General features: G+C 43.4%; 1 protein-coding gene across 2 annotated transcripts in view; it reads left to right on the forward strand.

The window, feature by feature from the left end:
• The window catches only part of DENND2B (DENN domain containing 2B), a 117,055-nt gene that overhangs the window by 85,164 nt on the left and 5,849 nt on the right, over positions 1–26,042 (forward strand). For both annotated transcript variants that reach the window (XR_010783881.1, XM_066552833.1), the window contains exons 12-15: positions 2,876–2,953; positions 5,717–5,857; positions 9,185–9,333; positions 25,688–25,865. Coding sequence is in view for 1 of the 2 variants with exons in the window: in XM_066552833.1 (XP_066408930.1) it covers positions 2,876–2,953; positions 5,717–5,857; positions 9,185–9,333; positions 25,688–25,865 (546 nt within the window). In the remaining variant the exon portion in view is untranslated. The remainder of the gene's footprint in view (positions 1–2,875; positions 2,954–5,716; positions 5,858–9,184; positions 9,334–25,687; positions 25,866–26,042) is intronic.

A 26,042-nucleotide genomic window follows, 5' to 3' on the forward strand; every position in this document is an offset into this window, starting at 1 on the left:
ATGATCTGGACACCCTTGCAGGGGCTGTTTCATCCTATGCCTCCCTTCCCTCTCTCATAAAATTTGATCCTCCAGCAGTTTTCTAGGCTAAGACAAGCCAGCCCCAGGAGTCCATGGAGGAGCAGCTGCCTGAAGGTGAAGTGTGTACCTGAAAACATGGAAAGCAGGTGTTGGGTGGGACTAGCCTGATGTCCTGCATTTGCTGGGGACAGGAGAAGGGCATTCATTACAGGGTGAAAGCAACTTTTGTGGGATGCAGACTGTTTATGGAGCTGCAAAAAGCTCATTGGAAAACCCTTTTCCTCCTTGCTCCCTCCCATCCTGCCCTTGCCCAAGCAGTTTGACAGCCGTGTGTACACTGAGTACTCTGGCACCCAAAGTTCATGTTTTATAGAACAAGAAGTCTTTAAGAAGTGCTTTTGGATTTACAACACCCACAGTTTTCTCATGGTCACAATTTGGATTGGCCCTAACAAGGAATCAAGAGCCTCCACAGAAACTGATTTTAGCCTCCCAGTGTTGGAATTGTTCTGATTCCTGGCACCACTAAGGAATATCTCTGTTTCTGGATGTACTGGATAGTGCATGTGCTTTGCAAAGGCCACTTCCCTCACAGCACAGCTCAGTGCTATGGCAGACTGGGAGGAGATCTCTGAAGTCTCCATAGAATCCAAGCACATGGACAGGGAGGTGAGATTTGAAAGAGAAAAATGGCAGGCTTAGTTTTTGGAGCAGAAGCCTCTTGTTTTTCCTGCCAAAGATTTTGGAGTGGGCTTTAGTCAGTAATATTCAGATTAAACTCACTATAAATAGGGTGTCCTGAGCCACGTGTGGACCAGCCCTGATGCAGAGCTTGGCTTCTCCACCTCAGCCAAGTTCTTGTCAGTTGATGTTCATAATTTTGGGAAACTGTCTTGTTATCATCAAAACTCGTTAGCATTTTCATTTTGTGATACTGGACTAAGGCTGAAAGTATCCTGGGCCCCACAAGAACAAATTGAAAGGAAATCAAGCCCAAAGCATCATCTGCTCCATCTCTCTTCTTTCAGGAGCAGTGCAGTGCACAAGGACAGAGTCACTCAGGTGCCTCTCAGCTGGGCTACTTCAGCATTTTTGCTTTCCTGATCTGGACCTATTCTTTGTGTGCAGGAGTGAGTCCTGGATGGATAGCATGACTCCAAGACTGTGTAGCCACTTGGCAGAGCACAGCCTGCCACCTGGGAGAGCTCCCTTTTGGGAAGAGAGGAGGTTACACTGGTCCTGATGGGCAGACCCCAGTGTCCCCTAGGGAGGAGTCCAGGCAGGAGTGGCGTGTCCCATAGGATGGTCTTGCCCAGGAAAGAAGCAAACTAAAGCACAGTGGGTGTTTTAAATCAGTCTAAAGTGAGGTGTAAACTGGTGGCTGAGAGGGGAGGTTATCTGAAGGGTTGCCAGTGCTATAAATTTGTTAAGTTCTGCCCCTCACAATGGCTCTGCTCAAGGTTTTTGCTTGCTGCTCTTACAGCTGATGTGTGTGCATCTGTGAGGCTGTGCTGTTTGCAGGAAAAGCTCTCTGAAATAACAAAAAAGGATGTCCTACACAGTGAGAGCAGGGAGGGAAGAATCCCAGCTCCCACAGGCATGTAGCTTTTAAGACATTTGAAAGCAATGATATTTCATAAAGGAGAAACTTGGAGTAAGTGCTAAGCAGTTATTGTTTCTGGTCTTATAGATGACCCAGGAATGTGATGTTTTTACTGGCACTCAGTGAGACAGCTCTTGGCTGGGAGCTGTCCAAGGCTCCTGGCATGGCTTCGGCATTCCTGCAGATTTGACACAATGATTTTAACCAAAATCCCACATGCTTGATATAATCACTCAGTGCCTTTAGAAAGGATTTTATACCTAATATGGACAAAAAAGGGCTCTGCTTTTTCAGAGATGTGACGTGTAGTGAGCAGGTTTGGATCCAGAAATAGACTCATCTGTATTCACTTAGCTTTGGAATTTTTTTTTGTGATCTTTATTATAACAGGCAGGCACCTGCTGAGTGTCCAAGTCTAGAGTGCAATATTCAGGTTTAAAAAGCACAGCTAGCCCTCAGTTTCTCTTGATTGTCATCTCTGTGGCATGTGAATTTCAAACACTCCATGGGGAAGTTGAGTACCAGTAGAGTCCAACAAGAGACAAAGTGGAATAGGCAGGGTAGCAGAGTCCAGCATGCTGAGGAAGTACCATTTGCTTCTCCAGGATAAATCTTGTATGGGATGGTTATAGAGGATGGTCTCCACAGTTTCTCTTGGGAAGGGGGTAAGAGGGATGTGTATCATTGATTCATACTTGCCACAGTTTAAGTTATGTGAGTTTCATGTTTATCAGGAGTTGGTCTGAGGAAGTTAATGTTTTACTCATGCAGCCTGCTTTGTTTAGGTTGTGAGCTCCCTTTCTGTGGGCTGAGCTCTCTTTGAGCACCATGGAGTGAGGGAGTGGGGACCTAAAGCCATCGTGGCCTCCCTTAATGTTGCAGTTCTTCTCTTGCAGCACACAGCCCCAGGGTGGCCCCACTCCTTGTGCTGCAGCAGGAGCAGGGCACAGAGATAGCAGAGGCATGAGTTACAGCCCTGGTTCCATGTGCTTTTATGGCTGCATGCTGGAATGAGGCTGGGATGCAGCTCCAACAGGCTGTGATTTCCAAAGGGGATAAGCTCTATCTGTGCCTTTCAGTTTCCTGCCTTATGGTAGAAATATGATGCTTTTCCAAGAGCAGCTGTTTGTTGGAGAAGCAAATAGTGAGAGATGTCACATGATGGCCAACTGTGGGGTCAGAGAGAGAAGTGTATTTCCTCATGGCTCCACATGAATGTGTAATTCCCATCTCCTCTTTTGCTGTTATCAGCCCAATGGAAAAGGCCCACGCCTACCTGAAGTTTACTGTGTCATCAGCCGCCTGGGGTGCTTTGACTTATTTTCTAAGGTAAGGAGATATTTTTTAATATTGCTTTTTAATTTGATTGTTTACTGGGACACATCTGCAGTGATGAACCAGGCAGGAAGAATTCCTTCCTTTGATGGGAGATAACTATTTTACAGTTGCTGTTTTGGATATTCCATCCCTATTATTTGGTTCATCAAAGAATGTCTTATTACTTCTGTGACTGAGGCAGAAATTGATTCAGAAAACATCTGGGTGTCTGTATGATCTGGCTGACCAAAGTTTTTTCCGTTGTTTTCTACAGCCGTTCTGTGCTGAGCTGTAATTCTTGGCATCCATAGTTTGGATGATGGGCCAGTACCACTTTTACTCCAACACCCTGTGGAATGATGAGGTTGAGAAAAAAGATTATTTGATATGTGAATTCTATACACTTAAAACTAGTGACAATTTTATTTTTTTCACTCTAGGAGTCTAGGATAAAGCACAGATGATCTTTTCATTGACCCAATTTTAATTGATTGCATTTTAATTTGCCAGAGATTTTCACTTCAGATACGGGAAATCTCTCAGAACTTCCACAGATTTTACCTGCTAATTTTCATAGGAATAAAATGGAAAAGAGCATGTAAATCATTGATGTTAAATAAAAGCATAGCATTTCTATTGTTCATATGATCTAATATTTATACAGAATATTATCTTTAAAGCAGGTTTTGAGTTTTTCTAGATAAAACTTTAACACAAGGTTTTTGTGAAGAACAACAGTTGGGTTGCTATATAGTTAATTGCAATTTTGCTTCTGATGTCATTCATAAAGCTCTGAAATCGAGGGTTTATGACAGTGTCTCTTAGGTGTAATATGTATCTAAACCCAGATATCTGTGAGTGAAATGGAATACTTTGTTCTGGGAGGATCACCCAGCTCACCACACTCATAGTGTGCACAGAGCTCATAAGGCTTTTTGTTTGCTATTATGTTTTTATCTAATTTTGATAGTGCTCTATTTTACAAAGGAAGATTTGGGAGAAGGAAAAAAAAAATTAAGTATCTTCCTTACAACCAAGTATCACTGCAGCTGAGGTATAAGGTCAGACAGCTGGCCCTCAATACAATGAATAGCTGTCTCTGCCTTACACTGTGAATGATGAAAGACCGTGGGATATTAAATCTTGGATATTATTTATCACAAAAGAAAAAAGATTCCTCTGGTTTAAAATGTTTCTTTTCCTATTTCCGATAACTTTCATTATCTTTGTCTTCCACAAAGCCTTTCCCGCTCACTCACTGTTGTAATACCTATTGCCGAGACAGACTTGAGAACCACAGATATTTTAACTTCCAGCCAGTTCATTTGGTCATGGTTTCAACAGCTGTTTCTGACCATTTTATCTCTTGGGATCTCTGTTCAACTTTTATTTTGTTTAAATGCTCCTTTTATTTGCATTGTGAAGGTCTTTGGAGCCAGGCATATGACACACACATGACCCCAAGTCCAGCAACAAACTCATCAAATAGCCAATCCTGTGGCTGCAGGAACACAACTGAGTGCTGGCAGTGTGCAGGAGCAGCAAGGGACCTGGGGCACAGCCCTGCTTCATTGCTGCTTCCCACTGGTTTTGTTTGCTGAGGATGGCTGTGCTGCAAATTACATCAAGAGTGAAATTCATGGCCTCGTTTATGGTTATCTGCCACTTCCAAGGACTGGAATGCAAGTTATGTGCACAGGGCCAGCTTTGCTTTAGTTAGGCCTTCATTATGTCACAAGGAGAAAGGGGAAACTATGCACCAGTGAATGCCTCTGCTGGCATTTGGTGTCACCAGCTCTCCTTACAGGTCACCAGCTTGTGCTTAAGTTTAAGTTTTAATGTTTGCTTCAGTGAAAATCATTTCCAAGAGAAACAAGAGAAAATGTCTGGCTCAGGCCCACTAACTCTTGTATGGCCTTTTGCTCTGGAGTGGTGGTTAAAGGATCACCCTTGCAGGTCAAACCACCAACTGCTTTGAACCTCGCTTTCTGTCTTCTTTAGCTTTATCATCTATATGCTCAGTCTAATGTGGGAAAACTTAGCTGTGATCTAATTTATGTTGCCCCATGTGACCAAAGAGAGAAGAACATTATAGTCTCCTCTATCTTTAAGAAGTTCCATCTGCTTATTTCAAGACTAGATTGCCTGCTGTTTCATCGAGAGAAAATGACCTTAATGCAGGCACCAGTGTGAACAGCTGGGTGTGCTTCAGGGGCAGCTGAGGGTCTCCAGCTCAGCACAGACTCTGACTTGACAGCCACTGCTGGGACCATTTCAGGAGCTCTGTCCTGCTGTCATAGTGGCAGCATTGCTTTCTGACTTCTTCCTGCCCTCTCAGTTGAAATGGAAGAGATGCCCAGCGCAGAAGAAAGTTTTTCCTTGACACAAATTTCAAGATATACCACTGAGATGTGATGCTGACCTGGGCTGTGATCATGGGATTTGTCTTCATCTTTCTCTCCTTCAGCTCATCCTGTTGTTCAGGCATAATCCCAGCAATATATACATCCCTTTAGTCATGTTGAGTCTTCTTTGAGTCTTCTTCCTCTTTTTCACACTTGTTAATTCTTCCTTGTCTCTGTGTTAATAACATTCACAAACAAGCTTCATTTTGTAACAAAAAAACATGGATTGATGGTAATGAAGAAATACATGGCAGAGGAGACATAAATTTAGACCTGCCATGTGTTTAGGCACGTGTAGGTCAAAGGATGCTTCAAAAGTCTATGTGATGCTGATATGTTCTGTCTCATTTATGTCTTACTAATGGACCAGATCCTGGATGAGGTTGAAAGGAGAAGGGGAATATCTGCTGCCCTGGTTTATCCATTTATGAGAAGTCTGATGGAATCTCCTTTTCCTGCACCTGGAAAGACAATCAAAGTCAAAACCTTCCTGCCTGGAGCTGGAAATGAGGTAAGAAGCAACTGCAAACATTAAAAGCCAAAGCCTTACCCTTTACCACTTCAGTATCAAAACAGCAAAAGAAAAGCAGGAGGAGACAAACAGATCCTGCAGGGCTGTGGGGTGGCAAACCCTCAAAATAAGCAGAGTATGAGCTGCCCCACTGTGGACATGCTAATGCTAGTTCCCATTGATGATTGTAGGCCAATTTATGCTTATGTATTTATTATTTTATGTTTATTAATAAGTTGTGTGTAAGAAAAGCAGCCATCACAAATGTCCCAGTGTGCCAGGCCTAGTGCAGCTCAGAGACTGCAGCCTTGCTGGGCTTTATCACAGTGATAACAGGCCAGTGTGAGTTTCCCATGCTGTCTGTACCTGAGCACTTCAGCAGCTGCTTGTTATTTCAAACCTTGTTACTGCTGGTCCTGGCCATGGTAGGAGTGACCAGCAGCATTTAAGTGGCTCTCCTTGGTAATAAATACCTTTAAACTGGCTCTCAAAGGAAAGTATGTCATGTAAAACTCTTTTGTGTGTGTGTGCACACATATAATAGATGCCACTTCTTTTTATTCCTGACTCAAGTAGCTAGAAGCCTAGCATTAGACAACATGTGCCTTATTGGAAATGGCAGTATTGATTAAAAGGCTTTTTCAGCTTGGGGCTGGCCAGCCATTTACCATGTCAAATTTTGTTCTCTGCATGCCCCTATTTAAGAATAGAGTAGCTCCACTCAGATGGTCAAGCATATACAGGAGATTCATTACTGAAGACAGGAATAGAATTTGTCCCAGTTATTAAAAACAGAGAGAAGGAACTCCCCTTTAGGGTTATTTCACCCTCCTTAGGGTTTTTTACAGTGCCTTTGTTATTTTTGCATTAAATTGTATTTTCTCTAAATGTAACGCCAGTGACGTCAATGGAGTGGGCCCGTAATGTATGGTATGAAATGTACAGGGCTCCTTGTATCAGTGACTAGCAAGGCATTTTAAAATCACATGCATTTTCTTCTGGAGAGGCAACATCTGAAAGAGTGATTGGCATAACAGGGAAAAGAGCTGACAATGCTTTTTCTGTGTGAATGTAACTGGGAGCCATGATCTGCAGCTTCTCTATCCTCTGCTCAACTTCTAAACTCTCCCAGAGAAAAATATTGAGATAATTCCAACAAACAAACAATTCTCTTCTGGCTGAGCTTTGCTCTCTGTTGTGCTAGTACAAACTCGTTATTTAAATGGAATGCACTGGCTTAATTAGGAACAGAATCTTATCCTTCCATTGTGGCTCCTCTTGCCTAAACAAAGATGGTGATTAATTGGGAAGCAGACAGTGTATTTCTTTGTGATGAGCAGACTGAGGCAGCAGGCTTTGCCAGGCAGCAGAAAACATCCCTGGTATTTGTAAAAGCTGCCATAACTTGCATTGCATCCTACCCTGCAGCAAGATTTTCATGTTGGCAGGTTTGCAGTAGAATCAGCCCCTCCTGATTTGGCACATGCACTTGATTTGAGCTTGCAATCCCAGTGCTAAGGAATGGAAGTGGGCACCTTTGCTGATTGTGAGAAAGAGTTAGGCAGCATTTCCAAGGAGCCATTCCTGGTACAGTCACTCCACAATTTGTTTCTTGCTGTTGTTTGGGGCAGCAGCTAAGTGATGGGTGTCTATACATCACACTGTTCCTGTATTTCAGGCTTAAAAAAACCAAATCTATTTGATTTGATACATCCTGTTCTAAGAGTGGCTTTCTTTTTACAGTTGTTGTGTTGCTGATCACAAACAATATCACAACTAAACTGATATGAACTTATTTTGTTTACAGTATCCTGTGATCTTGAGCATATTCTTAAAACAGTGTTTGTGAGGAATTCTGTAAGGGCTACTCCAGTTAAAACCTGATCCAGTCTGCTTGTGGAATGTGCTGTCAGATGCATAAAAACATAAAACTAGTCTAAAGCAATAAAGTGATGGTGATTTTTGGACATATCGAAAGAAGATGCATGCATGTTCCTGTTGACATATATTCAGAGATTTCAACGTGGCTTCAAGTTGGCCACTTCTTCCCTTTCCCTTTTCTGTTTCCTCAAATTCCTCAATGGTCAATCATTTGCTCTCTTGTACTTCATATTTTTCTCCTTCTGTTACTCTCTTCTTCACATTATTTTTCCCTCTTCTTTTTTCTGTCCTCTGTCTTCAAGTTCCACATCTGAACATGTCAATTGCAGAGTAAAAGGAAGATCTAATAAAGGAATCAAGGAAAAGGCATTTGAGAAAAGGAAGGAGAGGGCCAGAGGTCATGGATGAAGTATGAAAATTAGACTGTAAAGGGATGTCACAACTCAGCTTCTAAGACCTTGTCCTGACTCCCCAGTTAAGTATATATATGTGTATGTATCTTTATATGAAAAGAGAAAGATTTTAAACATTATCTAGTGAATTACACATTACAGAAGAGTGGAAATAAAGTAAATTGGGTTCAAAGTCTTCCTGGCCTTTTAGTTGAGTCCCAGGCTCCTATCTAGATGTTAATATGAATTGTTAGCCAAGTTCAGAACCCAATTTACCTTGACTTTATGGCTGTTTCAACCCTGTAAGCTTCCATCTCCAGTGTTTGATTGTTTATTTGCTTCATACTCTCAACTCAGCCAAGCTTTACATCCCTTACAGAATGTTTGGAAGGGGGAATTATGCTTCCCTTGGAGATGACAGCAGACAGTGCACACTGCTGTATTCTGGGAAGAATGGCATGCAAGGAAGGAATTGTGCAATACACTGTTTTTCTGTGTGTGCACACGAGGGGCTGGGTCACTGTGTGTCCCCTCGGGCACGGGGCAGTGCTGCAGTATAGTAGAAATTTTCACCCCTGACAAAGGAGAGGAATGATGAGGAGGACTCCATCTTATCAGAAGGCTAATTAATTACTTCATTGTACTATATTATTCTATATTATATTACACTACATTACATCTAAACTGAATCTGCCAAGCACTCAGCTGCACTCTACTGCACAGAATCTCGTGACTGTCAGCTGGCAGTCCCCACACACACCCCTGGATTTGGGTGGTCAGTGAACACAACGCTCACACCAAATTCCAGTTATCAATTCCCTTCAGGTAAACAATCTTCCTCAATGCATTCCACTTGTGAGCAACACAGGAGCAGTAAATGAGATAAGAATTGTTTTTTCTTCCTCTGAGGTTCGGAGAATGCGAATCTCAGAAATATTCTTGGGAAGAATTGTGCCTTGCTTTTCTCTGTGAAGAGAAACGTGGCTACCCTGCAGGGCCAGGCCGTCTGCAGGCCCCTGGCAGTGCTGACCCTGCTGTTGTTGGCTGTGTGCAGGTCATCGAGCTGCGGAGGCCCATGGACTCCCGCCTGGAGCACGTGGACTTCGAGTGCCTCTTCAGGTGCCTGAGCGTGCGGCAGATCATCCGCATCTTCGCCTCGCTCCTGCTCGAGCGCCGCGTCATCTTTGTGGCCGACAAGCTCAGGTGAGTGCTGCAGGCACCTGGCGCACACGTGCAGGACAGTGCTGGCTCTGGATGCAAAAGGCTTTAGGAAATGTACTGCATGGTTTTCAGAGGTCAGGATCTTCTCACTGGAGGATTTAAATGTCTTTTTACATCCATGGGTGTTCTGTCTTTCTCACCTGTAAAACGGCGATACAACTTCTCACCTTCTTCACAGTCAGCAAATGTTTGCACAGCAATTTGACACAGTGTAGTGCCAGCAATGTTTCTCTCAGGTTTTGGACACAGAACACTCATAATGAGTAGCAGAGGCTGTCACTGAGGTGCTTTACCTTGTGCTTATGCAGTGCAGGCAGGGAAGTGAGGTGCTGAGAGCTCCCCTGATTTGCTCTGTGCAATTCTGAGACTTTATGTTGGGGCTGTTTCAATTCCTGCCCTATAAAACCCAGCCAGTGGGAGTGTTAAACTGCTATCACAGTGCTTCCCAACTATTTAGGATATTTTTCCTGGTGCTCATGTGACCTGAAAACATTTACTTTTGGAAGCTCCATCTTGGGCTCCTTGCTAGAACCTCTGAACACACCTTTTGCTTCCCTGCCCTTTGATTGCAATCTCCCCTCTTTGTTCCTCTGAAGCATGAACTCAGCCCAAGGTGTAAGGAGTGAGAGCAACAGGTCACATCTCCACATGGCCTTTCCCAAGGAAATGGGAGCTCTGTGTAAGCTGCACCCCTGCCCCACAGCAAAGAAACATCTTATTTTTAGATGCTTCTGTAATCCATACAGAAAAGTGTGGGTAATGTAAAGAAGACATTCTTTTTGTGGCATGATACATAATAAAAAAAGGCAAATAAAAGTAAAGCCTGTGATTTATTAGACTCAGGAACATCCAGCATCTTTTAAAAGGACACCAGAGGCTGTATGGGAGGTTAAAAACACAGATGGATCTACCCAAACAAACTCTGCTAAACATTTTATCAGTCCCGACCTCCTCTGAATGACTGCCAGAAACAATAGCTGCACTTAGTGGCCGCCAGTGTATATAATAGCAAAAATACTTTGCATAGTAAAAGCTTTACAACCTTTAGGGGAGAGTTTCTTAAAGCTGCAGACCCTTCTCAGGTTATAAAGTTACTTCCTTAGCAGTCTTTTTTGTGTCTAGAACAACAGGAACATTTTATTTTCGTCCCTTCTCTTGTCAGTAACCCTTGGTTTAAATGACCATTTGGGATGCCTTAATTTCACATAAACCTGTGATGAGAATTGTGTAACTAGTCCAGGGTTTCTGCAGTACTTTAGTAGATATATGAATCACACCATGAATATTGGAGCAGGTAGCTTTAGAAATACTGTTGGTGTGTTCCTTCTGACTTTTCTTACATCATGTTTATTCACTTTATTCTGTCTGTTTCTGTTTTGCCATTCTTTCAGCACCCACAAGTCTGACTGTAATTCAGATTGACACAGGTCTGCATTCCTTCCAATGGCACAGTGATCTGAGTGGAAACTCACAGAAGTGGTACAGCGAAAGTGAGGGCTCTGCTGTGCAGCTGCCAACTGCTGCTCTGCTCTGGAGTTCCCAGTTGCTCCTCTGTAGTGTTCTGTGGATCACAGGCACAGTCCTGCAGGGATGCCTTGCTGTGGGAAAGATCCTCAGCCATGAGGGATGAGACAGACAGCAGCCATTCCCTGGAATATTTCCCTGGCACAGCTGGCCTAGCCAATGTCATATAGTGCCCTGGGCACTGTCCAGGAAAAATCAACAATTAAACCTACTTTGACAGGCTCAAGGTAGCTTGGCATGGAAAACAGTTGTGTTGCTGATAGTGAGGGCTTGTGGTAACCCAGGACTTTATCGGGCAGCCAGGGTTTTATACATTGCAGCCCTGGCTGGGAGTTCAGGCTTGTCTGTGCAATTACCTTTCTCTCGGTAGCTGCCTAGTCCCACAGTTCTTGGAGCATGGAAAAAGAATTCTGCTTACAGACAGTGTGCTGCTCACCCTTTGGCACACAGAAATAGGGCACCAGGACCAACAGGAACCAGAAATTATAAAGATCCCTTTTGGTAAACACATATCCCTACACTGTGCTCTCCTGCAGAAACTGTTCTCCAGTGAGCTGTTGTGTTTGTGTCAGAGGGGGCCATGGGATAAGGGCCATAACACAGGAGAAAAGAGAGGATTCAGATGGATCTGAGAGGCTTGGGAGGTTTTGTGCTTGCTCCTGTAAGAAGGGACAGAACCTTTCTTACAAGAAGGGCTTATGTTCATGTGCTTTATTATATCCACATGTACCCTTTATTGTATGTATATACTTGGTTTCATTTGATAAGAGGATGACAAAATCTGATGTGGTAGATAAGGTTCTGCATGCAGACTTGTGGATCCTGAGCTATCCTTCTGACCCTCTGACCTGCTCAGTGTCACATGCTGGAAACATAGCACCTCTTTCTTATCCTTTGTCTGCTCTGTCTGGGATCCCAAACACTCTGGGATGGAAACCACTTCCTGCTCTGTGTGTGCAGCAGCTCTGCTTTGTGCACTGTGGTCCCTCTCAGCACGGGGATCTAGGAGGTACTGTAAACCAGAAACTAATAATGAGTCCTTTGACAAGAGCCTGGAGAAAGTGACAGTGGATTTAAATTCAATACTTACTGAGATTTGCATGGTTTAAATAAGGATGAAGTCTATAATGAAACACTCTGGCTTTGAGCTAGTAACTGTCTTCTTGGAACCTTTGCCTTGTCTAACATGAGATTTGTTTATGGGCATCCTGGCTGAAACTGGAGTTTACCAGTAATGTGGGAAAAAAAGAGAAGCTAAATATCTCACAGGTCCACTCTGTGCCCAAAGAATGAGAGCAGGAAATTAAAATGATTTTACAAGGGTTTGATTTCTGTATGTACCCAAAAACTAGCTTAGAAATAAATGATATTGAGGTTTAGGCTTCAAACAATAAGATGCAGTGGGCTTTTGTGGCTGCCTGTTTCCAGCAATAAATGATTTCACACATTATACAAGTCTGGGAAAGTCATGCCTGGTGAAGTGAGATTCATTCAGTAAGTTGTTATTTATGGTTCTTACAGTGCCCAGAATGTGCCAAAATTTAAAGTCCTTGATCTTTGCAGGAAGAGATTGTTAACACAGAGAGTGATGCTCCCAAGTAGTGAGGAAACAACAGCAAAGTTCTGAATGACAGCACTGTGAGGTTGCCCTAGTTAGATATGTGCAGTTAGGTTTGCGTATTTTTCCCCCAATACGTTGATTATGTATTTTTTCTGCTTGAATTTGGGTGAATAAATCCCTGCAGCTATTTGCTCACCTTCAAAAATGAATGTGAATCTGCCAGCGACCCTTCAGAATTTTGCTTTCTGTGAACAGTGGAGCAGACAACAGGGAAACAAAAATAATGATAAAGAAACTTGGATTAATAATAATAATAATAATAATATCACAGCTCTTAAAAAGGAAACTTAAGGCTCCAATTCCTTAAAAATCTGCTGAAAGCACAGCTGATGTGATATGCTTCAGGCCAGCTCTAATCCCTGTCCCACTGGGACCCCCTGTTTATGTTCCCAACATTCTGTCTGTTCACCCCAACTCTGGAATAGTCCTGTGCCTGCCAGCTGCAAAGGGGGGCTGCTCCTGTGCCATCCTCTGGGGTTTGAAAGGCAGCAGATGCAAAACCAGAGGGGCCTGGGGCTCAGGAACATTGACCTTGCTGCAGGCACAAAGGTAGCAACAGAAAATAAATAGAAAGCAAACATTGGAAGAAAAACATTTCTCTGCTTGTTTTAGTTTTATGCTGGGGAAACAAATTTGTGGACATGTTTGCTGAGGAGGTGATGTATCCATGTGTGGGAGAACAGCCTCTTTGCCTTTTCCCCTGAATGTTTGCAGAGGGAAGGGAAGGCCCTGGACATAGCAATGCCCTTTTGTTATAAACCAATTTTTTGTATATAAAACCCACTCTTGCTGTAATCCACTATATTGGGAAGGACTCTGAGGATATTTTGCTTACATTTCACATATGGGTCCAGTCCAATGCCAGCCACAGTCAGTGGGAGTGTTTGGATGAAGTTTGTTTTTTTGCTATGAATCGAAATCCTCCAATATTCTCCTTTTGAAAACTTTTGGGGCTGTGAAATGCTTCTATAGACCCCCTCCTCTTGTAAAAGACAAAACAACTTCTCATTGTTGTGAATTTTGGTTTTATATGTGGTATTTCAGCTACTTCTCAGTGAAGCAGGAGCATGGGTCTCAGGGAGAAAACCCTAACCGTGCTCCTCCCCACAGTATTTGGAACTGCAGGAGGAATCTCTCTTCCAGCACAACTGAAGAAAGTCCAGGCAGATCCCAGACCTGACCAAAGGTTACAGGCTGGAGACAGAAACACTGACTAATAGAGGACAGAGCAGAAATATGTAAATAGTGGGGAAGGCATCCCACAGGCATGTCTCTGTTAACTCTGGAGCAAAGGAGGAGCAGAGTGTTCTTGTGTTCAAGGGCAAAGGCTTTCAGAACACAGCAGTGTTTCCCTCTTCTCACGCACAGACACGGCTCAGGGCTGGCTCTGCTGTGCCCAGGATGTTCAGGGAGTGGTGATGCCTCTCCTCATGTTTGAATCTGTTGTTTTGGGGCCAGGCTAGAAGCTGGCAGCAAGAGCTGAGAGGTAGCCTGGTCCCCATTTCTTGGTGCCTACCTAATAAACATCCTTTAACCTAGCAGCCAAAATCATAGCATGATCTTGTAGCTCAAGTTAAAATATGCAAATTTAAATAAGAGATAAGTGGCAATGTTTTAGTAGTAAATCATTGCTCTTCAGTCCAGTAGCAAGGTCAAGTGGAAAAGCAAGAATAGCTAATCTCTGGGGCAAATTACTGAAGTGCAAGCTCATTCTCTATTTCCTTATTGTTCTTTTTTTATTAACAAAAGTAGGATTTAATTCTTACAAACCAGTCATGGCCATGACAGGTCTGAACAGCTTCACCAACTGCCTGGGAAAGCTCCTTTCCAGTAGCTGGCATCTTGTAACACTTGTAAAGTCTGCCAGCCTGCAGCTTGAAAGGTAAAACCACTTGTATTAGCACAGAGAGGTGGGCTAATAGAGAGGTAAACACATGTGAGCTTTGGCCAGCAATAAAGACTTCCTTTACTTTCCCCATCACAAAAACCTCCAGAAAAAGAAAGGTGAGAGAAACTTGACAAAAAATACATGCCAGAAAGCAGCTTGTGAGGGAGAATTTACTGCTGTCAGTCTCTGACTAGTCTGTACCATTTCTGAGCACAGGCTACAGCATCTTGGTATTCTTTTAATTATCAACTGTGCATTAAAGATGATGTTTGGAGATGCAGACTACTGCACCTGTGGAATGTGTATAGCTCACAGATCTTCTCTCTAAACCCAGGAGAAGTATGGATGGCTGATGTTTCTTCTGGTGTATTTTTATCCAAAGAACTTGAAGTGCTATCTTAATACTGTCAGGATTATTGTGCTTGGCTGGTTTGATATGAAAATAAGCTAGAGAATTTCACTAATTTCTGCAGTGGAAGGAAGGAGCCCTTGTATAATTATCCAACGTAGACAGAATTTATTCTACAGCAAAAACATCCATTTCTCATGTATGTAGCCAGAGAGTTTCTGTTTCCTCCAGTGAGAGCCAGACCAGCCCCTGTTCAGGGGGCTAGCAGAGCTGTCTCAAAGATTCTTGAGAGAAATTTTGCACTTCACTTGCACACCCTCTTCTCAAGAGGTAATTACATTTTGTACCACTTGGATTACTTCCTCCAGCACTTAGATTGTGTGATGGCTGATAGCAACAAAGCAGCTGTACATGGACAGTAGGAAAATGTGTGTCAGGCAAAAGGGACAGACCAAGAAACAAGCTGAACATTCAAAGTCTCTGGCTTGTTTAATATTCCACAGTCCCAGAGAAAACAACCTAATAGTGACATTTTTAATGTGCAGTAAACTCCAATGGCATTTTTAATATGCCATGTCCCAAGAAGGGTACAGCTTGTATAATTTTCCTTTTCTTCCTTCCCTCCTCCCCTGCTTTCCAGTGGTATTTATTTATGTCATTCCAGGCTTTGGCCAATGCTCTGCAGTGGGAAAACATAATTTTTCCACTTTCAATTTGTGAAAAAAAAATTTCTCTCCCTTCCCCATGAAAGGAAATGGGATACAAAGAAGACCCTGCTGCTTGGTAATTCCCTTCTGGATTGCTTAGTGGCACAATGTGACAGTAAACTGCAACATCTTCCCAACTTGACTTTTTTTCTCCTTGCAAGAGGATTTAGATTCCCTCTTTTCAGCTTTTAAATGAGATAGATTAGGGGGAGATTGTTGCTGTCCTCATTGGTTACTACCTAGAAAAATACTTCACCCTGCTTTACAGCTGTCCTGCTATTAACAGTGGAGTGATGGTCTGGGAATCTGAAACCCCCAGTGTGAGCAAGGGCTGGTGGGAGCAAAGTTCCCAGTGTGGAAAGAACAAGGAATTAACTCTTCTCTGGAGCACCTGCTCTGAGAGCCCCTTTCTTCTGGATTCATGTTAACAAATTGTCCTGCAGGAAAGGGATTGCAGAACTCTGTGGATACAAAGGAGAACTTCACACTTGGAAAGGTTTGGTTTGTTTTTTCTTGCAACCACCTGACAAAGCTTGGGCAGGTAGATGATGTGTCAAAGCAATGACTTTTTCCCCCAAATCCCATTTTCTTGAAAAGGCAAGTCCTCATTCCGTAGGGCACTTTGCATGTCTCTTTCTCCAGGGGCTTTCATGTGCCTTGCTTACACATAAGTATTACAGGAGTAAAAAATAATGCCTTTGTTAATACCACAATCCCCTTTAATCAACTGTTCTCTGCGTTCTTTTAAATTGAGTACTTCAAAGCTACTCTTTGAGAGAGGGAGAGCTCTCCTAGCAGTGTTCTCTGCTCTGCAGCTCTCAGCTCCATGGGATGCAGCCTCGGTCTTTGCCTGAGCCAGGGTTGTGCTCTGCAGGTTATCTGTGGGACCCCACACTGTCGCTTGGGTATTCCCAAAAGGGATGGAGAGCTGGTTCTGAAAATGCAGCTCTTACTGAACTAAAATCTTGGAGATTTTTGCAAAATTTGGATGAAAACCAAAAAGAAAGCCTCTTGTATAGTCAGCATGAACCTGCACTTCCTCTTCCTTTTATATGTACTAATGAGCTGTTTAATTATCAAACATTGAAAATCTGAATTAGTTTATGTGACTGAAAAATCCACTGGCTTTAAGAAAAGAACCTCTGAGGGCACATCATCTTCCATGGTGTCCATCTCTGTGAAGCTGAGGGAACACGTTCAGTGTCAGTGATGGATCCATGTTGGGAGGGTAAAACAGCCCAAACCAGGAGAGGATGTTGCACACTAAAGCTGAAGGAGATGTGGCCAGACAAGAGTTTATCAATGATGATGTTGCCCACTCAGTTTTCTGTCAAGTACAAGAAGGAGGGACTAGAAAAGGAACCCAGATGATGACACAAAATGTTGGGCAAGTCTGCTCCATGAACTGTGCTCGTTGACACTGCAGTGAGGCAAACCATGGCTCCATGAATCAAAGTCAGGGAAAACAATTGCAGAAACAGGGTTGTAACCTTTAGTTCATCACAAAAAAATCTCCTCCTAGGAATCATCAATAGCACAAAGGTATTGCTGCCTGTGCTCTCCATAACTCACTTTCAGTAGTCACTGGTCCTGTCCCAAAGTTAAGCGCGTCACTGGTGCCCCACTGATAAGGAACTGCAGCCCTGCTTGTGCCAGACAGGTGAGGACACACTGGGATTCCTTTCTGAGAGGTTTACAAGCTTGGCTGTTCTCCTGCTGCCCTGTAGGAAGCACCACATAAAACCTGAAGTGTGACTTGTTACTTGTAAGAGAAGGCTTGCGTTTGGGTTTAGCTCCTTTGCATGGGCCAAAAGTGCCATTTGAGTGGTGTGAAGGTTAGACAGCTTCACTCTTGGAGCCGTAAGCATAGTTAAAGGATTTTGGAAAGGAGAATAACTGATAATTGGCCTGATGTGATGTGGAAAATATGCATTTCCTCCTCAGTCTCAGTGCCCCCCTCTCCCTGCCAGTGTTATCACTTGTTTGCATTCCATGAGATATCACAGAGGTCACTAGCAGCAAATATATCAGCATTCAAATTAGGGAAGCCACTGTGGTTGGACTCTGCCCTTCACCTTGGCACAAGCAAAGTTTGGTTCTCACTTCTGCATCAGGCTGCTGCTTGCTGGGTGGGGGGAGTGTGGATGGACCTGGCGGCTGAGGGCACAGGTGCCAGGGCAGCGCTGCTGGCTTGGCAAAGCAATCACCCACCCTAGCAAGTGTTCACTTGTTGAGCAAGGTTCTTGTTTTGTCCAGCTCCTGTGCAGAGTGAGGGATTTTCACCTGCTTCTGGACTGAGCTGTCACCTCACTGCTGGTAGTACATGTGGATATTTGTTAGGTCTGGGTGAGAGATGTTCCAGCCCATAGCAGACAGGGAGATCTGCTGTTTGTGCTTTGGGGAGCTCTTTACCCTGTGCCAGAGGTTGACTGTAGCAATAATTCTTGCACTGTGTATGATGATTCAGTTGTGAAATGTTCAGAACTGGCTGCTGAATTTGAGATGGGCCAAATGGACCTGCCTCACCATGATCCTCATATGGATTGCATGTGTTCCCATCCAGCATCACATTTACACTGGAAAATTCCTAATTTTATTCAAACACTAGGAGCACAGCCTTCCATTAGTGGGTCTCCTGTGCCATCAAGAGAAAAAGCAGCCTAAAATATGCACAGATTTGTCTGTGTTTCCTGAAAAGAAGGATATTGGGTACTGATCAGAGATACAAATTAGCTGCATACTTTAGGCCAACTACTAAAGACCTCAGGTGGTGACTCTTAGTTCACCTCTTATTAAATATTTGCTGTATAAAATAAATGCAAAATATTACTTTGGCTTTTACAGTCCAAACTCATGCAATTTTCCATGTAATATGAACCCACTATTTTGATTTTAAACATCTTATTGATTAGTGTAGAGAAATCAGATTTAGTAACAGGAAATTCAGCAACTTCAGAGCTCTCTTTTAGGTCACACATGCAACCACTCCATCCTAAACTTCTTGCAGACACCCAGATTTTTACAGATTCACTTGAAGGTCAGGTGAGGAGAAGTGTTTGGCAGCAGCAGGGGAGTCCTCCTCCCTGTGTACCCCTACACAGAGCTGGACCCTTTACAGAAGGATTCTGCCACGGGGAATTCTCAATCCAGGACGTTAAAATCTAATTATTTGACTTTAAAAATAAATTATATTCTTAAAATTAAAAAATGTATTAATAATACATTAACATGAAACTACAATATTTATTAGCTTCAAAAATTACAGTCTCTAGTTCCAAACCACCTTAGAAAGGCTTGAAGGAACCTCTGTAGTTTGCCCAGCCCCTGAAGGGCTTCTAGAAAAGTAAAAAATTATTCAAATTTCCAAAGCTTCAACATGCCTTGCGGATGAGAGGCAGCCTTTGCAGCAGCCTCTCCCACAGCAGTGAGGGAACTTGTGGTTCAGAAGGTGTTATTATGTCTTGAGGGCTGGTCTGATTAAAACAGAAATGGGATAAGAAAGGTCTTTGAGGCTTTATTTCAGCAAAGTATTTCAGCACAGTGAAAGTAAATTAAAGCTGAAGCTTCTGCTGAAATACTGTGTTGAATCAAAGCCTAAAACAGTAATTTTCCTGTCCCCTCATGCTTTAATTGGTGAGGTGAGGCATGACCTGATTGTAACTCCTGCTGCTCTGTAGTCATTGGAAAGAATTATTTTATTAGTGCCCAGATAATTTACTGGATTAGAATTAATTTGGGTCAAACAAAAATATGTTAAGCCCAAATTCTGGTGTTTGTATTGGTCATAATCTTTTTCCTCTCAGGGACAGGTAAATGTATTTGTTGTGGAAGAAACTTTTCAATTTGAGAATTATTCCTGATAAAACTGTAGGTTTGTGTCTGTCTGCTTAGCAGCAGTGGCTGAAGTGTAGAGCACTGGTTGTATTTGATTTCCATTTGATTGCCACCAGTGGGCTTTGGGCTTCTGTCACCTTCAGCTGTCCTGGTGTGTGACCTTCCCTCCTGCAGCTGCTGCCCCTCTCAGCATCTCTGGTACTGACAGAGGAGGGGCAAGTGGCATCAGACAGCCCCACCTCCTTCCATCTGTCTATAGCAACAGGGAGGAACCAGTTTCACCTTGGGACCTTGTAATTTGGCATCACATGTGTGTGATAGCTTTAGTCATGTTCATATTAAATGGTTTTCCCTGGTCCTTGCATTGTTCAGCCCAGACAGTCACTGTCTTGTCCCTTAATTTTACATCCCAGCCCCTTTGCCCTCATTTTCCTTTTTACCTGCTCATCAGGCTCATTTTGTCTCCCTCCCCTCCCAGGTCTACCTCCCTGATCTTAAATATACCTCCTTGCATTTGTTCAGCCTCTTCCCTGCCTTCCTTTCCTTTCCTTTTCTGCTCTTCCCTCTCCTCAGGTTCTCTGCAGGAGGAAGAAGAACTCTTTCTCCCAGAGGAGCCTTCATTTCTCAGTGTAGCCCAAGGCTACAGAAGGAGGTTTTGCTTAGTGCTAACAATTTATTCTGAAGAAATTAGCAGCTAAATAAGGCTCTTTTCAGTATGCACAACAAAGATTTTTTAAGATGGCTTCTAACATAGCCAAATCAGAATGAGTTTAGACATCACTAGGTAGGAGTCCTTGGCACACCGGGCACTCCCTCCTTCACAAAAAAGTGCAGCTAAGATGTTTAATACAAAAAAATAATGTATAATTTCGTTTGGTTTTGGAAACAAACTAATCTGATGTCAAACAAGGGGGAAGTGGATCAGTTGATCTCCTGACGTTTCTTCCTACCTGAATTATTTTGATTCTATATATCTTTGCTTTAAATTGGAAACCAAAATGGTTATCCAGAGGTACACACACAAGCTCAAAAAGATCACTGAAAACAAGTCAAATTTTGAATCCATATAATGTGAAATTGAGCCTTACAAATGCAAGCAATCCTACAAATAGGGAGGTATCTCACAGCCATCAGGAATGGGAGGCCTTAAGGGTTAGTTCTTGTTCAAAAAGCTGCAAAAACATGCAATTTCTTTGATTTAAGTCAAAAGACAGGAATTGAAGATTTTTTCCCCAGTTAAACATCCTAGCAGTGGTAACAGAGAAACAGCGACAATTTTGTATAGGAAAAATTTGTATTTGTCATGTTTGATAGTTTTATACTGGCTGGAAAACTGGAGATGTCCTGCACCATTACAGCAAATGAAGTCTTGGATTCTTATTTTATTCCTCTCTGCCCTTTTTGATGAGTAGTTAGTGGATTAACAAAAAATGTATCCTCACAGCACAGAACCCGGAATGAAGGACAAACCATTGATGTGGGGGCTCAGGGGGCCTCAGGAGCAGAGCACCTGGGGATCAGGGGGAGTCCTGGAGCTGAGCACCCACACTCTGGAGCAGGGAGAAAGCAGTAACATGTCCCCACTGTCAGGCAGCTTTTCCAGGGCCAGGGATCCTCAAGGGCTCACTTCAAAAGCTGACCTGCAGGAATGCTGCAGGAGCTCACTGCAGCCCACTGGAGTTTGGAGACTGTCACTTCTGACACTTAGAAGTTTTCATTTATGTCTTGTCCCTGATGCTATTACTTAGTCTTATCAAGCTGATTAATAATGCTGCTCTTATTTATTCTTATGCACCCAGAGAAACCTTTATTTTGTCAGGGCCTTTATTTTGCCTATCTGGCACAGCACAGTACTGCCCTGAATTACTGTCAGCACAGCAACAGCAATGCTGCCTGCTCTCCATCTCCACCCAAAGTCTATCAGGCTGCCATGGTTTTTACTTCCACTTGCCCTTTACTTGATGCTTTTCAAGTTTTCTACTTTGTCCTTTCCACCTCTGCGGCCTGTATGTGCTGGAGGGGAGCTGGGCTGAGCACTTGGCCTGTAGCCTCTCCCCAGATTCCTTTAGAGTCCTCTGCAAACCTCTCAGACTGTTTTATCTTGCAGAGTTGTCACAGACCTCTGTGAGAGACTGGAGTTAATCCAGGATCAGGAGAGGCATGGAAGAGTTGACAAGGGAAGTGTCAGGGATCTGTTTTTGCTACACAGTTCATCAGTGGCTCAAGGGTAGGAGCTGTCCCAGAAAAGCAGGGCCATGGCCTGTGATGAGGAAATGTCAGGGTGTGTAATACCCAAGTGAGTCAAGGGATGGGAAGGACACCTGGGAAGGACAGAGCCTCCAGACTCCAGCCTCAAGTGGAAGGAAGCTCTCCTGAGCAGACAAGGGATGTGTGTCAGGGAGGTAGCTCAAAGTGCTTGTGGGCAGCAGCATGAATGTGTCAACAGGGCAGATGAAAGACTTCAGCAAATGTGGGCAGAGCAACATCATTTAATCAGCAGGGAGAGATGAGGAACATAAAAATGTTGTGGAAAAGTAAACAATGGAAACACTTTTTTTGTGAATTTACGTTTTTGGCTGTGTTTCTCAATGTGAGGAAGCAGGGAGCCCAGACTGGGTGAGTTGGTCCCAGTCCAGGGCACGGTCCAGAGCGCTGGCACCGCACAGAGCTGGCACCAGTCTGAGGTGACACAACTGCTGGGTGGCTTGGCCCTGCATGTGAGGGGTGCCTCCCTCTTCTCCTGGCTGAGGAAGTTTGTCTGTCCCTCAGGGGAAGTGGAGGAAGGAAAGGGATATTCCTGCTTTCTCCTTCAATGCAAATGCCAAACTGACTGCGGAGGTGCATATCAATAGTGAGGTGGGATCAGGGAGCTAAACCAGCAAATGGTTGTCTGTGCTAGAGGCTTAATCCTGGATTTGGGAGATGCTCAGTGTGTGAAGCTCCCTTGGGCCTGTGAGAAGTTCCAGGTGTGGAGGGAGAAGCAGGAAGGAATGACTGTTGGCTATTGTTAGAAAGAAACGAGACTTATCAAGGGTATTTGTGGAATATTTCCTTTGGGAGTAGAAATTGTAACTGAATATACCTTTAGCACTTTGAGAAAGTTGGTGACTTGCAGTGTGCAACAAGGCACAGTCCTTGAAACAAGCACAGCCAGCACTGACATCCCAGCCAGAGCAGTGTCCATCCCCTGCAGCAGCTTGTCCTTCTCAGAGCGTGCTAATTGTGCTGTGATAAGATATGGATACAGCCTAAGCTTGGGCTTATTTGTTGGTTGGCCAACCCAGAAATTGCTACCAGACATTCTCCCTATCTAAAGGACAGAAAAGGTTCTTGTTAAGTCACAGTGATTTGCTTTTTGATGTAGACCTAAACGGTGTTCATAAGCCGTCTTCAAAATTCAGCTGAGTAACAGCTGTGTCTGAAATTCTGTGCCTCAGCTCTTAGTCTGAGCTTGCATCTCCCCAACCAGCAACACAACAAGGAAAAGATTCTGTGTGCTATCATGAGAAAATGATTTGGGAAACAAAATAGCCCAGAGGAACATAAATCAACTCCGAGTGGGAAAGAAGCAATGTCATATTTTGCCTGTAACATGATAAAGGATCTCTTAAAGAGAAATTTGTCTTTAAGAAATGTCTCAATATACTTGTTTAATCTTGTATTACTGCCTTCACAGGGAGAAGATCAAACACTGAAGGTTTTTTTTAATCCAGTGAATAAAAAGGCATAGAGAAAACCAAAATGTTGGCAAATTCCAAATAATTTTTTTACAAGATGAAAAAAACCCATGGAAATCAAGAAGTGTCAACAACAGCTAGAACATTATGCAGCATTCCTGTAAAAATGCACAGGCCAAATGGAAGAGCCCACTCTCCAAACCAGCTCTCTGGAGCTGCCCTAGAGTATTAAAAGTGAAAATATTTTGAAAATCTAATTTTGATGATTCTGTTGCTCTACTTTGTGTGCTTCACACACCTTAAAGAAAATAAACCATCTGACCTTACTGCTTAATTCTCATAAACAAGAATAGTTGGATAATGTGTGGGTTGCACATTTTGAAAGGAAAAACTGGAGCACACTTGGTTTCCCAGGGTAGGCCTTTCTTTTTTTACTTTCCTAAACATGCTTCTCATCAGTAATATCCCTTTAAAAGGTTCTGAACTGTATTTTGAAGATTTAGGCTGGGGGTTCCTTTACACCCATCACCTCTGAATTTTACCTTACAAACTGTGAAATTTCACTGAAGTGAAAGGTGTGTATTCATTCTAAATACCAATCTTTCCAGCTAGAGCAGAGACACAGGCACTTTGTACAAGCGGGAGTTTGGTGACAGCTGTAGGAGTCCTGCAGAGGAGTGTCCAGCAGGGATGGCAGCAGGACATTCTGGGGGCTGGAAGCTTGGAGGGGATGTTTCATGGGGATGAGATGTTCCAGAAGGAAAGATTTTCTGAGGCTGAATTGAAGAGCTGTGTGCAGAATGCTGAAGTGCAGAGGCCGAGGTGCTGCCAGGGCAGTGGTGTGACTGTTGTGGGGTGCTGGCCTAGGGCACCCCTACTACAGCTGGGTGCTGCCACAGGACACCCCCAGCTCCCTGGGCTCTGCCCTGCCCTGCCTCAGCCAGCTCCCAGGAAAGCTCAGGAAGAGATTCCAGTGTCCTGGGCTGGAGGCTGAAGCCTCCCCAGCGTGGGAATAGCAGGCACAAGAGGCTGCAGGGGCTGATTTACGTCACAGCACTGCGTGTAACACAACATGTTACAAAAGGGCATTTTACAGAAAGGAAACAAATACTCACTGAAGAGCAGAAGAATGTTTGTCTTCCTGCTTTTAGCTTAACATGGCTCTTTTTTTAGTTGCTCAGCTAAGATGACTGAATTTGTTGTAGGTGAAAATGCCAGGGAGTCATTGAAGTGATCTTGAGGAAGTGCTGGGAGTCTGTACCATGTTCCACAGCTCTTCCAAAACACCACCAGTGTGCTTGCTGTGGTAAATGCTTGAGACCAAAATATGAGGCAATGGCAGCACCACATTGCTTGTTATATATAAAAATACAAATTAGAGAAATGCATAATTTTACAAGAGTCTTGTGTCAGGCAACATTTGTTATAAATCCATGCTAGGATTGTCAGATCTTAAAGGAAGTGTCAATTAAAACCAAGCCAGCAGATTATTTGCAGTAAAACACAAGGATTTGCTTTTCCCCAACGTTTTCTCTCTTTGTCCCCTATTCTCATTTTTCTCACGCAGCAAACTTTGAAGGTAAATCACTGATGGGAACAAACAGGTGAAACGTTTCCTCTGGCCTTGGAACAATTCACAACTGAAGTAAAAATGCTGATGAAGGTTATTCTGGTGGAGGTCTGATGCCACCTAAAGTCTCCACCAAGTCTTGCAGTAGAAGAAATGAGCATCTCTCCCCAGCATTTTGAAGCAGTAACCGCTCTGCATTTATTATTTATAGTTCTTTATGGCTACATTAAGCACAGCAGAAGTTTGCAATGCAAGAAAATTAGTTGTCATGTTGGAACCAAATTTCTGTCATCTCAGCCTGTGAGAGGCAGGCGTTGTAGCTGTGATATGGAGCGTTTGTCTTTATTCCCTGATGTGAAAACTCACTTGGTAATGATGTTCCTTAATTTTTAACATTTGGAAACCATGTGACTGTAAAAGGGAATTGGATTCAGTGATGGAAGGACATTTGCCATGATAATATCAAGCCTTAAATTTTAGGAGCTACCAACCTGTATTTTAGAGTACTCTGCTGAGCAGGAACAATACCTTTATCACTGAAGTTGGTTAATAAGTCCTTTAAAATGTATTATAATAAAAAGATGCTATTGTCAAAAAAATACACTATCTTTGAAAAATGTGTTGCTTTTACCAGCTTTCCTTTGGAGCAGGTATTGATTGTTGGGGGCTTTTTATATCTGATTTGGTAGAGTTCTTTGTGAGGATTTTTTTCCGCAATTATATTTTACTTTTCATTTTCCTTTGTTCCTGTAGTTAGGACCCTTACTATTATGCTATTATGCTTTTTTACTACTGATATGATCATAACAGCTAAGATCTGAAGTTGCTTTTGGGTTTTAAGAATTGTTCAAAGTGGCTGCTTTTGAGTGCTTTTGGGAACATTGAATCTTGACTTCTAGATCAAACCATCTCCTATGAAACAAATGGATTCTAGTCTGAAACAAACAGGTTCTAGTTTTGTACCTTTGGTCTGAGGTGTGCTGTGAACTGCCACACTGCACAGCACAGAGAGGGTAGGGACTGGAAGGGGACCAAGGCCTGTCTGAAGACACGAGTGCCAGAGAGGCAGCACCTTGGACACTTGTATTTCAACAGTTTCTCAGTGGGTGGAAGGTGTTGTGAACCAAGACAAGCCTTTGCTGACCTGGTTGTTGCTCTCTCCCCAGCACCCTGTCGAGCTGCTCCCATGCTGTAGTGGCCCTGCTGTACCCCTTCTCCTGGCAGCACACCTTCATTCCTGTCCTGCCCTCGTCCATGATTGACATCGTGTGCTGCCCTACCCCCTTCCTGGTGGGACTGCTCTCCAGCTCTCTGCCCAAACTCAAGGACCTGCCTGTAGAGGAGGTAGGAGCTGGCACCACAATTGTTTGCCTGGAGTAAAGCTGGCCTCTCCTAGGAGAGGGCTGCCACTGGGACATAAATCCTCACGTGTTTAATTTTTAATCTGCCTCTTTGTTTCTTCTCTGCCTGGTTCTCATTGGCAACTGCCTCTTGGCAAAGCTGCAGCAGTAGCTTTATTCT

Source organism: Molothrus aeneus, chromosome 6, assembly GCF_037042795.1.
Source record: "Molothrus aeneus isolate 106 chromosome 6, BPBGC_Maene_1.0, whole genome shotgun sequence".
NCBI lineage: Eukaryota > Metazoa > Chordata > Aves > Passeriformes > Icteridae > Molothrus > Molothrus aeneus.